The sequence below is a fragment of the Malus domestica genome, chromosome 15 (genome assembly GCF_042453785.1).
Source record: "Malus domestica chromosome 15, GDT2T_hap1".
In the NCBI taxonomy this organism is placed as follows: domain Eukaryota; kingdom Viridiplantae; phylum Streptophyta; class Magnoliopsida; order Rosales; family Rosaceae; genus Malus; species Malus domestica.
This window is the reverse complement of record NC_091675.1, coordinates 52247876-52265203: the sequence shown is the minus strand read 5'-3', so window position 1 is coordinate 52265203 and position 17328 is coordinate 52247876. Positions and strand designations below refer to the sequence as shown.

Below are 17328 nucleotides of genomic sequence, written 5' to 3'. Positions count from 1 at the left end.
ATAATTATTATTATTATTATTATTATTATTGTTTATGGGTGCATTCTAGATTATAAAAAAAAGGGATTTTATTTTATTTTTTTAAAATGAGTACATTTATATAATAAAATGTGGCTACATTTTCTATATTAAAAATTGTTACATTTACATAAAAATGTGGGTACATTTTATATAGAAAACAATGGGTACATTTTATATTAGAAAAAAACAATGGTACATTTTAGATTTAAAAATAAAGAGATTTTGCATTAAAAAATGAAAACATTTTACATAAAAAATGGTACTTACAAAAAAAAATAGGGATACATTTTCCATATAACAAAGTGGTACATTTGTAAAAAAAAAAAAAGGGTACGTTATAAATAAATTATGGGTACAAATAAAAGGTTAAAAAACATTTATGAGTACAAATAAAAATTTAAAAAATAAGGGACAAAAAGAAATTAATACATGGGTACAAATTAAAATTTAAAAGAAAATTGGTACAATTTAAAAAATGATTGCAAATTAAAAATGGGTACAAACTAGAAATAGAAATATATGATAAAAAGTTTAGCCATAAATATAATATATCAAATGTAACGTTTCTAACACTAAATGAATATATTTAAAAATAAAACATAGTTATCTTGACATGTAAATATTTTGTTTTTGAATAATTAATGGCGTTATTAAAACTGAAGGACCTGATCAAAATTTGAAAAGGAATAAGGTTTTAATCAATGTAGTAGAAAAAAATAAGGATGGGAACCTAATTTCTCCTTATCTTAAAATGCCACCTTGTTTTATGACCTTTTTTAAGACAATCCAAAATAATTCGATAATCTTCCAAGATTCTTTTGTTTTACTAAAGAAATGAATTTTAAGAATGCAAAATTCTTGATCATGATCAACATCCAATTAGGAAGAGCTTGCTCGAGTCGCTCTTGAGTCAGCCATAACGAGTACACAAAGTAGTCGTAGCTTCATCAACATTTACTCAAGAGGGATCCGAGGAAGGCTATTAACAATATTATTTTTGGTGTGGCGCGGGCTTCATTCCAGGGGCAGAGTGAGGCCTGGGTCTCTTCTGCATTTTCTTTATTTTGTATATGCTTTTGCTTGTCTTTGTTAAATTTAGCTTCAGTGTGACAGCCCGTCCCTAATTTTAAGAATTTTTAAAGTTTTAATAAAGGATTTTACAAAAATGCCCTTTGAGGCACGCACATCATTCGAGGTTAATCGTTGTGTCGGGCCATCTAAGATTTGTTTTCTTGACATATCCTCGTAGTACTCGTCGTTACGGACGTGTGGGCGCAGACGGTTCGTGATTTGGAGTTATATCGAAGAAGTTATTAACGTTTGAAATTTGGAATTTTAAGGAATTATAATTTTAGTAAAATATAGAAATTCTTTTATTAAAATTTGGATGGCCCAGATTAAAGGATTTTGAAATGGATGGCTGGGATGAGAAAAATGAAAGTTTTGTGTGGGTGTGTGCGTGGGAAGAACCAGAAAACAGAAAAGAGGAAGAGAGATTGGGCAAAAACTGCCCAATCGGAGAAGAAGGAGAGAGAGCGAATCAGAGGCAGAGAGGGGAAGAAACTGACCAATCGGAACAGGGAAAGGAGGAAGGGAGAGAGGGTGAGAAGCGGAGGAAAAGAGGAAATGGGTTGGGGAGAACCCGTGGGTCGTTTCGACCCGGCGGTGCCCACGCCCAAATTCGATGGATTTCGTCCAAATTTCCGACGAATTGAGTCAAGGTACCACTCCTAATCATCATCTAGGCCTTCCCTCTTTACGTTTCACCCCAAGAATCATTGAATTTCGTTGTGATTTCGCGAAGAACACCCCTACGGGTGCCGCGACCCTTTTGTTTAAATTCTCCAAATTTTGAAATGTTTTCTTTCAATTACTAACACCTTTAGCATTCCTTTAGGACCTAGAACAAAGCCCAAGAGGTAATTGAGGCGTTGGAACAAGTTTGAAGGTCGAATTGGAAACACCCAAATTCTAGGGTTCTTCACGGTTTTGGTGAAATTGAAGCACTTCCAGGCCAAATTGGCCTTGGTCTCAGGTATGAAAGTTGTTCTACTCATTGAGATCTTCAAATCTGCAAATTTTGGTAATTTTTGGAAATAGTTGAATTTTCCGGCGAGCCGGGGGCGGCCAACCGCCACCCGCGGCGGCCCGCGCGGCGGCGCGTGGCCAATGGCCCGCCAATGTCATTATTAGCTTGTGATTAAGGTTCTAGGTTCTGTTTTGATAATTGATGGACGTAAATTGAATAATTGAACCTAAGTTGGTTACGATTCGTGGTTAGATGAAAATGTGAATTGACGATCCGACCGTTGGATCGTCATCAAACTTTGATACGTTGTAATACGTAATATTTGAGGATTATAGGAACTTACGGATTGGGAATCCGATTTACGGATCTTCTGGAATTGAAGTTGTAAGTTCATAAAATAGAATGTTAACCGTCACTTAGTTTTGGAAATTGACGAAGATCCGACCGTTGGATGGTAATGAAATTTTAGGATGTTGTCCTAGAGGTATATTGTGGACCTCTGGAAGTTACGGATTTGAAATCTGAATTGCAGATCATCCGGATCGAACTACGTAGTGACGTGTCTTATATAAGTTATGTATTCTATCGGCAGAATTTCTGAGGTTGGATTTGATTGTTGTTCTAGGCGCTAATCGTCATGACGCCTTGATGTACGGTGCTAGGGAGTTGTGGGCGAACTCCAGGTGAGTGGGCAGTTTTGTTTTCGTATTACCTATATACTATTGTTTTTCCCAGAAAAAATGCTTTTATGCGAAATTATGTTTTGAAAATGCCATGCATAGAATTATTTGGAAAATGTGAATTTCATATGAGTTATATGATTGATATATGATGCATACATGTTGCATGGTGCTGTGGAGGCACAGGTAAGTCAGGTGAGTTCGTTTATTCATTGAATTGTTGTTGTTGAGATGTTTGAGCTCATAATCTGCACCCTAGGTGTTAGTGCTTATATTATTCACCACACCGCACGCTCGCCTTGGATCCAAGTAGGTGGATGTCGTACAGACCATGTGAGGGTTCCGACATGCCAGTCGTACAGACCATTAGAGGGGTTCCGACTGGTGGGTGACCTTAGATATGCGCGCTGATGATATGATGAGAGAAGCACTAGAGCGTATTTTACACCTTTCATCGTATAGACTACCTTACGTAGTTCCGAGTGATGTGCAGAGTAGGGCCGTATAGGTCACTGTGGTGACTCCGGCTTAGTGAGATATTGAGCTATTGAATTAATCGTATAGGACCAACTGCAGGGTCTCCGATTGATTCCTTATTTCACCTGATTTATATTTTGATTTATGGCATGGCATGTTTTTCTTGAAAAATGTTAAAGATTTGGGATTCAAGCTTTGAGATTTCATATGGTTATATATCTATATATATATATATTTCTGAAAAGTGTTAAAGGTTTGAGATTTGAGCTTTTTGCTTATATATATGTTATATATATGCTATTTTCTGGGAAAGTATACAGGTTTTACGGTGAGGGGTTATAAATGTTCTAAATGAAAAGTCTTCGAAAAACTTTGTTTTACTGACCCACTCAATTTTGTTTTGCGCCCCTCCAGGTTCAAGTTAGCAGAGCTTTGGTGGCCACGAGGAATCCAACGGTGTTCTGACAGAATTCACAAAAGTAGGACTCACCCTCGGGTGTGTTATCTTAGTAATTGGAATTTTTTTTAAAGCTTCCGAACTGTGTAAATGGTTACGTCACTCTCACGTGACGGCCAGCACGCCCTCCTTCGGGACGGGGTGTGTCAGTTGGTATCAGAGCCTAGGTTGCAATTCTGGACATCTTGATAATTTCCTAGTGTCTTCTGTCAGAACTATACCGCCTCGTAGCGAGCCACGTAGTTCGGATGAGCCTAATTTCCCTGATATAGTAGTTTGGGGGGAAACTATTGCCATTGTGATTCAGTCTATTATCTAAAGGGACCTTTTGAGACTGGTTATAAGTTAAATTTGAATCCCTTAGGGATATGAAGGACCTAAGGGAGCAGATTGATGGCTTAATCAATTGGGAAAAGGCGTTTCAGATTATGCAAGGTTAAGGGAATTTTCCTCCCGATAGGTAGGTCGAGATGATTACCTAGTTTTTGAGTGATGAATCTGCATTTTGATGGAGATAGGAATGTTATCCGACAATATCGGAAGGACAACTGTTTGGAAGTTGTTTAAAGAATTGTTTAAGAAAAGTTCATTCCCCCGGCATATTGTGATGGTAGTAAACAAGAAATTGCAAATGTGAGACGAGGAAAATGACGACGGATGAATATTATAGAAAGCTTACAGACTTGCCTTATTTCCATTCTGATGATGTTGTTAATTCGGTCGAGGTGTTATGTCGTTTTTGGCTGGATGATAAGAAGAAGTTGCGTTCTTTGGCGATCACTATCCATTGTACTTTTTACCAAGAGTTTACGGGATGCTGTTGGGCTTTGAAGACTTTGAGAATATGATCAGCGAGAGTAAAGAGGAATAAGAAAGGAATGAGAATCAGAATAAGACGATAAAGTTAAAGATTCGTCATATCAAAGACCTCGGAGGACTCAGAGCTTCAAAGGAAGTGAAATTAGAGCTAATTTTCCCAGCTTAAGTTTTACTGCCACTGGTCAGAGGCGAAGTGATAGATTTACTAGTGATCCCAGATTTCTGAGACAAGATGACTCTGGTAGAGGAAATGTATAATTGTGTCAAGCTAGATTGCTATGGGGAATCAGTTAATTTTTGTTGACCTGGATGACCAGAGGTTACTTTTGGGGGTAAGTAAAGTGGAGTGAGTTATGTCATTATTCCTGTTGAGAGAGCAAAGAAGATTGTTATCAAAAGGCTGCCAAGATATTGAGTTCATATGGTGCTAAATGATGTTGATCCTAATAGTATGGAAGATGTAAAGATGGTTAGACATTTTCTTGGTGTATTCCCAGATGCCTTACCTAGATTGCCGCCAGGCAGAGATGTGGGTTTTATTATTGAATTGTTTTTAGGTACAAATCCTATGTTAGAGATTGGTTCAGGTTGAGTTAAAAGTTCCATTCAACTTATTATATCACATTGGAAAAGCTCCGGGTTATTTGTGAGGAAGAAAATGGACATTAAGGCTAGGCATTGATATTATGTAATTGAATCGGGTAACGATTGAGAGCTGTTATCCATTGTTGTGTATTGATGATTATTTGATCAGCTCTGAGGCGCCTGGGTACTTTCTGAGATTGACTTGAGGTCTGAATGATATTAGTTGAAGATTAACAGTGGGGATGTTCATAAGACTGAATCCAGGACTCGTTATGGTCATTTCAAGTTGGGAGGCCATACGGAGTGACGAATGCACCTGCTACTTTTATGAGTTTGCTGAAGGAAGTATTCCAGTGATATCTGGACCGGGTTGTTATTGTTTGCCATTGACGAGATTGATAAGATTAGAGCAGTGCATGCTAGATATTTAAAGTTGGTGTTGCAAAGATTGAGGGAACGTTGATGTATGCTAAGTTTAGCAAATGCTAATGTTGGATAAATTAATTATATCTACTTAAGGTATTCAAATGGATTCTTAAAAGAGTAGCAACGATTGAGAATTTGGAACAATTGCGAACTGTGACTGAGGTTCAGAGTTTTCTCGGATTAGCAGGATATTATCGATAGTTCGTCCAAGATTTTAATTATTGCTTCGCCCTTGGCGAGATTGATGAGAAAAGAGGTTAAGTTTGAGTGGGATAAAAAAAAAAAAAAAAAAAAAAAATTGTGAGTAGAGCTTCAGCAAGTAAAGTATTCCCTCACTCATGCATCTGTTTTCGCACTCCCAGACGATAGTGGTAATTATGTGGTCTATAATAATACTTCTTTGAATGTACTTGGATGCGTGTTGATGCAACATGGTAGGATGATTGCCTATGCTTCAGGGCCATTGGGATCTCATAAGATGAATTACCCTAATTATAATTTGGAATTAGCAGCTATCATCTTTGCTTTGAGAATTTGGAGACAATGTCTTTATGGGAAGAAAAGTGCATGATTGTTACAAATCAAAAGAGTACCCAATATCTGTTTATTCAGAGGTATCTTAATCTTAGGCAACAAAGGTGGAATGAGTTGCTTAGTGATTATGATTGTGTGACGAGGGTGGTCAAGCTAATGTTGTGGCTGATGCATTTAGTAGGAAGACCCCAGTGAGAATTAATGCTTGGTACGCTTGCTATGTTCATCTTCTTGTGGATTTGAAATCTACTGGAGTAAAGTTGAGTATCAAAAATCGAGAAGAAGCCTTACTTGCTAATTTCTAAGTTGGACCCATTTGGTAGATCGTACTCGATACTCGAGCGTTTGACGAAGAAATTCAAGAATTTATTTAAAGCAAGGAATAACGGGAAAAAGAAGGACCTTAGAGTTAGAGAATCAGATGGCAAGCCTATGCAAAAGAACAAAGTGTTTATGCCTAATGGTGTGGAATTAAAGAAAGCAATTTTGACGATGTACATTATTCCACTTCTACAATGCATCCCAAAAGTACTAAGATTTATCATACCATTCGTTCATGTACTATTGACGGGTATGAAAAGAGGAATGGCGAAGTATGTTAGTAGGCGTATCATCAGTCATCAGGTTAAAGCAGAAAGAAATAAGTCTTTTGGAATAATGTAGTCATTTCCCATTCCACGGTGGAAATGGGAGAATATTACTATGGATTTCGTGGACAAGCTTCCTCGTATACAAAATAGTTAGGTTGGAATTTGAATAATAATTGATCGGCTGGTGACGTCAACGTATGTTACTTCAGTATGAGAACACCAACCTTTCCAGACAAGCGCAACATTTATTTGTTTGTTTTATGGAAAAAGAGATTTGGGATCTGTTAAACTTCTTGGGTATGTTGGTCCCTTCAGTTTGTTCCCTAGAGTAACGCCATAAGGCCGTGTAAAGCTATGTCTTGTGTTTCGAAATTGTTAGAATTGGGGACGGATAGTATTCAAGGCCCTGAGTTAGTGGATGAGACTATTCGGAATATTCAAGTAATTAAGTCTAACCTGGAAGTGGGCCAGGATCGGCTGAAGAGCTTAGCAGACAAACATGCCACTGACCGGATGTATATGTAGGTGATCGAATGATTTTGAAATTATCACCTTGGAAAAGTATGATTCGTTTTAAAAAAGAAAAACAAGTAAGTCCTAGATACGTCAGACCATCTGTGATCATTGAACGAGTCAGTGAAGTTACGTACGGGCTGAGTTGCCTCCAGAGCCGATGAAAGGGCATGATATGTTTTATGTTTCGATACTTCGACATTAAACCTCATATCCTTCACGAGTGATACCTTCTCAACCTTTGGAAGTCAATATGGATTTGACGTATGATGAGGAGCCAGTGCCTATCTTTTATTAGAAAGATGATGTACTGAGAAATAAGACTATGAGTTTGGTGAAAGTTTATGGAGGAATCTTTCAGTGGAAGAAGCTACTTAGAAATCAAAGAATCGAATGAGAGAGATGTGTTTCGGGCTGTTTCATGGATATTGATGGATTGTAAAGATTGTGTAAATTTCGAGGACGAAATTTCTGTAAGGTGGGTAGATTGTGACAGCCCGTCCCTAATTTTAAGAATTTTTAAAGTTTTAATAAAGGATTTTACAAAAATGCCCTTTGAGGCACGCACATCATTCGAGGTTAATCGTTGTGTCGGGCCATCTAAGATTTGTTTTCTTGACATATCCTCGTAGTACTCGTCGTTATGGACGTGTGGGCGCAGACGGTTCGTGATTTGGAGTTATATCGAAGAAGTTATTAACGTTTGAAATTTGGAATTTTAAGGAATTATAATTTTAGTAAAATATAGAAATTCTTTTATTAAAATTTGGATGGCCCAGATTAAAGGATTTTGAAATGGATGGCTGGGATGAGAAAAATGAAAGTTTTGTGTGGGTGTGTGCGTGGGAAGAACCAGAAAACAGAAAAGAGGAAGAGAGATTGGGCAAAAACTGCCCAATCGGAGAAGAAGGAGAGAGAGCGAATCAGAGGCAGAGAGGGGAAGAAACTGACCAATCGGAACAGGGAAAGGAGGAAGGGAGAGAGGGTGAGAAGCGGAGGAAAAGAGGAAATGGGTTGGGGAGAACCCGTGGGTCGTTTCGACCCGGCGGTGCCCACGCCCAAATTCGATGGATTTCGTCCAAATTTCCGACGAATTGAGTCAAGGTACCACTCCTAATCATCATCTAGGCCTTCCCTCTTTACGTTTCACCCCAAGAATCATTGAATTTCGTTGTGATTTCGCGAAGAACACCCCTACGGGTGCCGCGACCCTTTTGTTTAAATTCTCCAAATTTTGAAATGTTTTCTTTCAATTACTAACACCTTTAGCATTCCTTTAGGACCTAGAACAAAGCCCAAGAGGTAATTGAGGCGTTGGAACAAGTTTGAAGGTCGAATTGGAAACACCCAAATTCTAGAGTTCTTCACGGTTTTGGTGAAATTGAAGCACTTCCAGGCCAAATTGGCCTTGGTCTCAGGTATGAAAGTTGTTCTACTCATTGAGATCTTCAAATCTGCAAATTTTGGTAATTTTTGGAAATAGTTGAATTTTCCGGCGAGCCGGGGGCGGCCAACCGCCACCCGCGGCGGCCCGCGCGGCGGCGCGTGGCCAATGGCCCGCCAATGTCATTATTAGCTTGTGATTAAGGTTCTAGGTTCTGTTTTGATAATTGATGGACGTAAATTGAATAATTGAACCTAAGTTGGTTACGATTCGTGGTTAGATGAAAATGTGAATTGACGATCCGACCGTTGGATCGTCATCAAACTTTGATACGTTGTAATACGTAATATTTGAGGATTATAGGAACTTACGGATTGGGAATCCGATTTACGGATCTTCTGGAATTGAAGTTGTAAGTTCATAAAATAGAATGTTAACCGTCACTTAGTTTTGGAAATTGACGAAGATCCGACCGTTGGATGGTAATGAAATTTTAGGATGTTGTCCTAGAGGTATATTGTGGACCTCTGGAAGTTACGGATTTGAAATCTGAATTGCAGATCATCCGGATCGAACTACGTAGTGACGTGTCTTATATAAGTTATGTATTCTATCGGCAGAATTTCTGAGGTTGGATTTGATTGTTGTTCTAGGCGCTAATCGTCATGACGCCTTGATGTACGGTGCTAGGGAGTTGTGGGCGAACTCCAGGTGAGTGGGCAGTTTTGTTTTCGTATTACCTATATACTATTGTTTTTCCCAGAAAAAATGCTTTTATGCGAAATTATGTTTTGAAAATGCCATGCATAGAATTATTTGGAAAATGTGAATTTCATATGAGTTATATGATTGATATATGATGCATACATGTTGCATGGTGCTGTGGAGGCACAGGTAAGTCAGGTGAGTTCGTTTATTCATTGAATTGTTGTTGTTGAGATGTTTGAGCTCATAATCTGCACCCTAGGTGTTAGTGCTTATATTATTCACCACACCGCACGCTCGCCTTGGATCAAGTAGGTGGATGTCGTACAGACCATGTGAGGGTTCCGACATGCCAGTCGTACAGACCATTAGAGGGGTTCCGACTGGTGGGTGACCTTAGATATGTGCGCTGATGATATGATGAGAGAAGCACTAGAGCGTATTTTACACCTTTCATCGTATAGACTACCTTACGTAGTTCCGAGTGATGTGCAGAGTAGGGCCGTATAGGTCACTGTGGTGACTCCGGCTTAGTGAGATATTGAGCTATTGAATTAATCGTATAGGACCAACTGCAGGGTCTCCGATTGATTCCTTATTTCACCTGATTTATATTTTGATTTATGGCATGGCATGTTTTTCTTGAAAAATGTTAAAGATTTGGGATTCAAGCTTTGAGATTTCATATGGTTATATATCTATATATATATATATATATTTCTGAAAAGTGTTAAAGGTTTGAGATTTGAGCTTTTTGCTTATATATATGTTATATATATGCTATTTTCTGGGAAAGTATACAGGTTTTACGGTGAGGGGTTATAAATGTTCTAAATGAAAAGTCTTCGAAAAACTTTGTTTTACTGACCCACTCAATTTTGTTTTGCGCCCCTCCAGGTTCAAGTTAGCAGAGCTTTGGTGGCCACGAGGAATCCAACGGTGTTCTGACAGAATTCACAAAAGTAGGACTCACCCTCGGGTGTGTTATCTTAGTAATTGGAATTTTTTTTAAAGCTTCCGAACTGTGTAAATGGTTACGTCACTCTCACGTGACGGCCAGCACGCCCTCCTTCGGGACGGGGTGTGTCATTCAGTTTGTGTGTTGTTGGTTGAGTACTCTAGAGTTGATTCACTATTCTGCATGTATAGGGTGTTACTTAAAGAATTTATCTTGAAAAAAAATATCTCAGTCAATTTTGAGCCATGATGATTAATGTTCTTTTTTGTAGCAAAACTTGTAAACAAATTTGGTGCTTATGATATAATTATCTTAATATTTTGTATCTCTATTCCTCTTCTTTGATTAAAATTTTCCATTCTTTTACAATTTTTTTTTGTGTCCCCCCATTTTTCGCTTAATTAAGGGTAGTGCTATTCAAATAGTCCTTTTTACTTCCAACACATCCTTGTTAATTTTGGTCCATTGATATTTTTCAATTTATTCGACCCAATAGTTAAAAATTGAAAGGGGTGTTGAGAGGTAAAAATGAGTGTTGGATAGCACCACCCCTTAATTAATTAATTAACATATTATTGGTTCATGTCATCAGTTAAATCTTTACTTACAATTGATACCTAGATTATTTTGACATACAAAATTAATACGTTTGCTAATAATTTTGAATACAAGTAGTCATACTATTATATGTGAGCTTTTTACTTCTATTAGAAAATATGTCAATTAGTATATCAATTCTGAGTGCCAAATAACATGACATCGAAAAGTATTTACCAACTAAGTGTGCATCACTCCTAAGCATGGAATATTTGCATCATGCATGTGTCATGCACCCCTAAGCAGCCACCCGAAATCCCCATTGTTGCTTGGGATTGTACAAAATATTTACCCAAATGCTATAAAGCAGAAAAAGAAAGGAGAGTTTTAAGGTCTGCTCAGTGGCCCTTTAGCTGCAAACTTACACATTACATTACAGTGCTAACTGGGCTCCACTTCCCTCTCTCACGTTTATCCTCCTCAATAATTTCTACACGTGAGCATACCAAGTCCCAACCAAAGGATGATCGAGACTTTCCAGCTAGATCTCAAGTGCACAAAATCTCAATGCAGCATGTAATAATTAAGCTCAAGTCAACTCCTACTAATAGTCATTTTACGAATTTGTTTTCCCGCATTTCATCGAAAATCGGATCTTCCTTTTTTTTTTCTCTTTCTGGCTCGATAGTTCAACCTACTAATTGATTTTTTTAAATGATTAATTTTCACTGTTCATTTTTAAGATTCGTAGTCTTAAACTATTGGGAAAAAAAAAAAGATATTAATCACCAACTTATTACGCCAATTGCGGTTCCTTGCTTTTTGATGGTGGATTGGAAGAATTATCTCTGATGATTTCATCATATGCGATTTGCGTGTACATATATTTATAAATAAGGAAATCAGGTTGCATATGTTTTAGCTTCATTTGGGACATATAATTATGCTTATTACTGGGGATCCACAATTCCAAATTTTGTAACATCTGCCCGCGCCCGTGAAATATCGTTTTGTCCTTATTATCCTTTTCGATGATTGTTTTGCCTTTGCGGGTCTTGGCATAGTCCCCATGCTTGTATTTTTTTTGTTTACTTTCATTTATTATCAATAAATTTGGTGGAGGAGGGATTGGCGTGGGGGATTTCTAGGTGTAATGTTGCTCACCCCTTTAGGAAAATGAGGTGTCTTGCATGCGACCATTGCCAAAGAGCTAATCTTGCCTCATCTTTTTCCATTGAATAAGATAATATTTAACTAAAAAAGATTACTAACAAATGTATCGATTCTGTATTTGCCTTGAGCAAACAAGGTTTAGAGTAGGGCCAGACGCAAAACAAAGACAAACACTATTACATGAGGGTTTTTCTTCTTGTTGTTGAACTGTTACATGCGTTACTATCTCAAAAGTTGGTAGAATAAGTTCCGCGGGGGGGGGGGGGGGGGGGAAACCCTAACTAATGTACTTTTCTCTATGCTAATTAATCTCCAGAGAAATCTGCATATCTCTACGGACAGTTGATTATGAACACATGAAAATTTCTGACCATAAGTGGATGTGGTCTTCATTGTGAGACTCACATATATTCACGGTCAAATAATGCTTAAGCGGCCGCATGCCACTTAGTTCAAAATATGTAAAACATGTAGAATTGCTATATAGCTTTCCACTCCTCTCTATGTGACTATGCCAGTGTTGAAAAAATAGTAAAACAGGTCGATCTCATTGTCTCTAATAGGCATAAGTTCTACACATAATACTATGGTCCATTTTTATTAAAATTGTGTTAGATATGAAATTAGTTGTGTGTCTAAATAGCATTGTTTCGAAATAATATAAAGATAAGTTTAATGTATTGAACAACACTCAAATGGCGAAGCCAAAAATTATTTGGTGGGTGCGCTAAGCTAAAATTATTACTACGAAATCAATTTCTCAATTTTCTTTTGTTGCTTACATAGATTTATATAATAGTAACCTAATTAAATTCTATATGATAAATTATATTTCAACAAATCTATCAGAAAATTTAACAATTCAAATTATGCAAACTGAAAATATCAAAATAATTAAAATTTCAAGTATGAACTCTCAAAATCCAAAATAAACAGATAAACTCGCAGTTAGATCAAGAACAAAAAATAAAGTGGTCAAGAACTTACTAATTGATCAGAAAAATCAATAAACATGCAGATTAAGAGTCAAAGAAGAGAGACATTTGTCTAAGTGTCTCTTTGGCAAGAGGCCTTTCTTTAGACTTCAAAAATGTTTAGTCTGGTCTGTATCTCTGTATCGCATTGACAAGCAGCTTTCATGAGTCATGAGTGAGTGCGTTGAGCAATGAAAGGTTACAGTCTACTAAGACCCGTATATGGTAGTAATGATATTGAAGTTTTTAATTTAATACTATGAATTTTTGGTGTTGGTTAAAGTGATTAGTTTTTTTTTTTTTTTTTTTTTTTAAGTGATTAGTTGTGGGCTAGGACAATAAAACATTATATAGTAGCCCAACTAATTAGTTTGTTTAATGTTAAGGAACTCAAACGCTAACTATGCTATAGCCCACCATAGCCATGTACTTGGCTCTGCTAGAAGACAAAAGTTCATCTACCATGGTGGATTCCCGTGATAGATTGAAATCTACCATGGACGGTCTGCCTTTTAAGAATCTAAATGTGATAAAAAATACATATTTTTTACCACATACTTGTATCATAATAGAAATGAGCTATTGTGGATTCGCTAGATAAATAAGTAAAGCCCACTTGGAGTTTAAATAATGGAATTTTTTACAACATTAATCTAGCTACAACCTGCAGTAATGAAATTATACAATTGGATAAAGCTAATTGTTAATAATAGAGCACTAGTTAGGTCCCTCTCTGTCCTTTAATTTTCCCCTTGATCAGTTCTCTTAATTACTCTAATTATAATTTGGCAAACTTATTTCATCAAGATCATCCAAAGATAAGAACACTTCGTCCAGGCACGAAAGCTCTGTCCCATCATCATCATCATCCTCACGCTCGTAGACTTTACACAGAACGTATCCACTGTATTCCTGAAAAACAATTATATATGTAGAAATAAGAATAAGGAAAACTAATGAAAATGGCTTGAAAACTTTGAGTTTTAATGATAAGGACAAAATAAAAGGTAAAGTGAATAGTACCAGGATTGACTTTTTAGTGTAAAAACGTGGTTTTTCGTTAAAGTGAACAGTACCAGATTCTTTTCGTTAAAGTTCCCATAAGAATAACAAAAATACACTTTCTTTTGCATATGTAAGAGAACTGTCATAACTACGTAATTATTTTGTTTCTTGTACGTGAGTAGCCACGCATGCACATCATGTCATTGCATAGTAGTAGTATTAGTAGTAGTAGTAGTGATGGTGACATGCATTACTAACTGTATTGGATTGCCCTCTTCTTTTGGATGATCTGCTGGTGGTCGTGGTGGTGGAAGAAGAAGCACAATCTGAGGCTGACGAAGAGAGACGATACTCGTGCATTGTCCAATTAGTTTTGATGCCTGAATTTGGAGCTTCTCCAACGAAAAACGTCAAATATTTTTTCATCCCAACTTTCTTGGTAGGATTAGAAGATGAGCTTGAAAAGATAGGTTCTTCAATGCCTAATGTTTTCCAGTACCCATTATTCGTGACCCGATTCTGTGCCCTCCTGCTGTAGAAGTACCACTGCTTGCCCTCACTCAAAGCCTTACCTATACATAAATACAGTGCAAAAACTCATTAATTAATATACGAAATATATTCTCTTTACCAGAAGATATAACAATATTAACTAATTATATTGCTAGTCTCAATATGTATGGGAATCGATCGGATTCTTGTGTAGACACGTCCGTATATAAGTTTGCAAGAGAGTCCTGTAATATGTGCTAGCAGTATTGTACCATCTATTCATTGTCAAATATATGTAGTCAAGTACATAAGTGCTTGATTTAGTTGTTCGGGAGTATTTTTAATATTTACGAAAGAAACGCATACATGCATGGTAACAAAAACAAGCATACCATTTAATTCCCATGGATCATATGGGTAGAGATGGAGATCGGGAATGACATCGGGATGGAAAGGTAAGAGAGCTGCCTTACGTTGAAGGAAATGGACTACAAGTTCTTCGTCGGTCGGGTCAAATCGGAAACCAGGAGGGAGCTTAAACTGGTCGTCTCCCATTAGGAACGAATATCAGACAATAACAAGAACAAGAACAAGAACAAGAGAGAAGAAGAAGAAGAAGAAGTTACATGATACAGTAGCTAAGCTGTGGATATATAACTCGTGTAAACGAAGTCTTAGCTGAAGGTGATACTTATAGCTAGCTGTATAGAAAGCAATAGATCGAGAAGAAAACAGAAAAAGATAGAAAACAAATATAAAAGAAAAGTGAGTGAGTGAGTGAGTGAGTGAGTGACGTGAAAAAGAAGGTGGGATTTCATCAGAAATGGGGGAGTTGAGTTGATGGTTTGATTGATGGTAAAAATGATTTGATATGCAAGGCGGCGGGCAACGAACCTGTACATGTAGATACTTTGAAAAGTAATTTAATTGGGTTTTGAGGGACATATTTGTGAGCCACACAAAAAAAAAAAAAAAAAAAAAAAAAAAAGAGGAAAAAAAAATACTTGATTGTAATTTGTGCCGGAAGCAGCCTGCAATATGAGTAGGTGGATGTGCCATATACACTCGTACTTCTGTTTGGACACTAACTTATTTAGAAGGATCAGTCATTCTTCTTTCAACGTGACGTAATATCAATTTATTATACAAACATTCTGATTGAGATAATTTATTCTCTTTGTTATAATGTAAATATTATCTTTATTAAAATGAATTCGATTTGGAAAAATTAAAACATTCATAAGAATCAAATAAATTTACGTTTCATTTTGAAAATATTACTTGTTACAAAACATCGATTTGTTGGATACAAATAGATGTCTCAAAGATCTCCAAATTAGATGAATGTCTTGAAATGATCTTTAGATGGTGAAAGAGAATAAATAATTGTGATTATGACGTTTGAACTAGGGGTGGGTTCTAAAAACCGAAAACCGAAAAAAAGAGGGACCGAACACCAATCCGAAACCAAAAACGAAAAAAAACCCGAACCAAATTGAAAACACCGTACCGAATTATTATATATCTATTATTTATTATTTATTATTTGTATTTTATTTTTTTAAGCGCAATTCCCGCTCCAATTCCAACCCCAATCTCCAATTCCAACCCAATTTATAAGCCCAATTATAAAAGGAAAACTAATGAAAAAGGGTTTGAAAACTTTAAGTTTTAACAATAAGGACAAAATAAAGGGTAAAGTGAATAATACCAAGATTGATTTTTTTAGTGTAAAAATGTGGTTTTTCGTTAAAGTGAACCGTACCAGGAGCTTTTTGTTAAAGTTCCCAATTATAAACCCTAGCACTATCCTTTTTTTTTACTTAGAGAGCCGCATGCATTCCTTTCTCCATCTTTCTTTCTTCTTCTTTTTTTGTCCCTCTTTCTTCTTCTTTTCTTTCTCCCTAGACCTCAGCCGCATCGTCTTCTCTCCTTCTTCTTTCATTTTTTTTCTTCCTCTTCTTTCTTTTTTTCCCTAGACCCCACATCTTCTTTCTTCTCACCCCAATTTTGAATCTCACCCACCGACTCTATCCTCCCCGGAATTCCAAAGCTCTATTTCTACGCTTCCTGCTTGATCTCTAGCAGATTAACTCCGTCTGTAGCTCCCGACGCTGCCACCATAGACGAGTCCACCAAGCCCGCCATAGCCAATTCTACCAAGCGGTGCCTCGCAAATTTATTCAAAGATTTATATGTGGAATTTGAATTTAGATTTCTCAAATTTTCATATGATTTTAGGTCTTCCTAATTGAAAATTATGCATGCATGCTTAGATTTGTCAAAAATTAAATTTTTGGGACTTGTGTTTTGGTTGATAAGATAGAGATACACTTCTTTATGAAAGATTTTCGTGATATGAAAACTAGTATTCTAAAACTTAGATGAAATCCAGATTTTGGACTTTTTCGATGATTGAATTTGAAAATTCGTTTGCTTAATGATAGGGAATGATAAGGTTAGTTTATTGATTTTGTTCTGCAATCCATGTATCTGGAAACAAACTGATTTATTCTTCAACCTAAAAAAGTTGCAGAAGGAAAAAAAAACGAACCAAACCGAAACCGAATAGGAAAAAACCGAAACACCGAAGTTGAACCGAACCGAAAAAAACCGAATCCAACAGTAATTTCGATTTGATTTCCGGTTTCGGCCAAAAACCGAACCCATCCCTAGTTTGAACAGTAAAATAGTGGCACGCCGTCTTTGAAAAATAAATCATCCTCACAAATAAGGAGCCAAGTATAATATTTTTGTTTGTTTATATATTCAATCATGTTGTATATTTGGAATTTGATAAAATCAGAAAATTTGGAAAATATTGTGGGTCTTCATCATCCCACTTCATGCTGATATCATGCACCTCATTCTTTAATCTCATCCACGTAACTCACGTGAATATGGGTTTGGTCGTGGACCAATTTGAGGTCGATGGGCCACCTTCCTTTTGGAGTGTGCCAAAACACCAA

General features: G+C 36.7%; 1 protein-coding gene and 1 long non-coding RNA gene across 6 annotated transcripts; one reads left to right on the top strand and one right to left on the bottom strand.

Annotated features, from left to right (window-relative positions):
- The first annotated feature begins 1440 nt into the window (after nt 1-1440).
- LOC139192245 (uncharacterized) lies at nt 1441-10509 on the top strand. 3 transcript variants are annotated; one of them, XR_011576264.1, is made up of 5 exons: nt 1500-1742; nt 1919-2056; nt 2676-2733; nt 9169-9226; nt 10118-10509. It is a non-coding gene; the product is annotated as an uncharacterized lncRNA (long non-coding RNA). The 3 variants fall into 3 exon arrangements; XR_011576263.1 differs by lacking the exons at nt 9169-9226; nt 10118-10509 and adding an exon at nt 3622-4001 and having other exon boundaries at nt 1441-1742; XR_011576265.1 differs by lacking the exons at nt 9169-9226; nt 10118-10509 and adding an exon at nt 9136-9153 and having other exon boundaries at nt 1508-1742.
- A 2951-nt stretch (nt 10510-13460) lies between these two features.
- On the bottom strand, nt 13461-15212 carry LOC103421355 (NAC domain-containing protein 104-like). Of its 3 annotated transcripts, none has more exons than XM_008359381.4 (3): nt 14752-15212; nt 14117-14439; nt 13461-13774 (listed from the first exon to the last, which is right to left on the bottom strand). In XM_008359381.4, exons 1-3 carry the CDS (start codon nt 14912-14914, stop codon nt 13637-13639), a joined length of 624 nt encoding a protein of 207 aa, XP_008357603.1. In that variant the 5' UTR covers nt 14915-15212; the 3' UTR covers nt 13461-13636.
- Nucleotides 15213-17328: the final 2116 nt, after the last annotated feature.

What these genes read in the sequence shown, in the direction of transcription:
- LOC103421355 (XM_008359381.4), bottom strand. Translation starts at nt 14,914, where the DNA reads ATGGGAGACGACCAGTTTAAGCTCCCTCCTGGTTTCCGATTTGACCCG. An exon ending in TGATCCATGGGAATTAAATG is followed by an intron (nt 14,440 to 14,751) that starts GTATGCTTGTTT and finishes ATTTATGTATAG; the next exon opens with GTAAGGCTTTGAGTGAGGGC. An exon ending in AATCCAATACAGTTAGTAAT is followed by an intron (nt 13,775 to 14,116) that starts GCATGTCACCAT and finishes ATTGTTTTTCAG; the next exon opens with GAATACAGTGGATACGTTCT.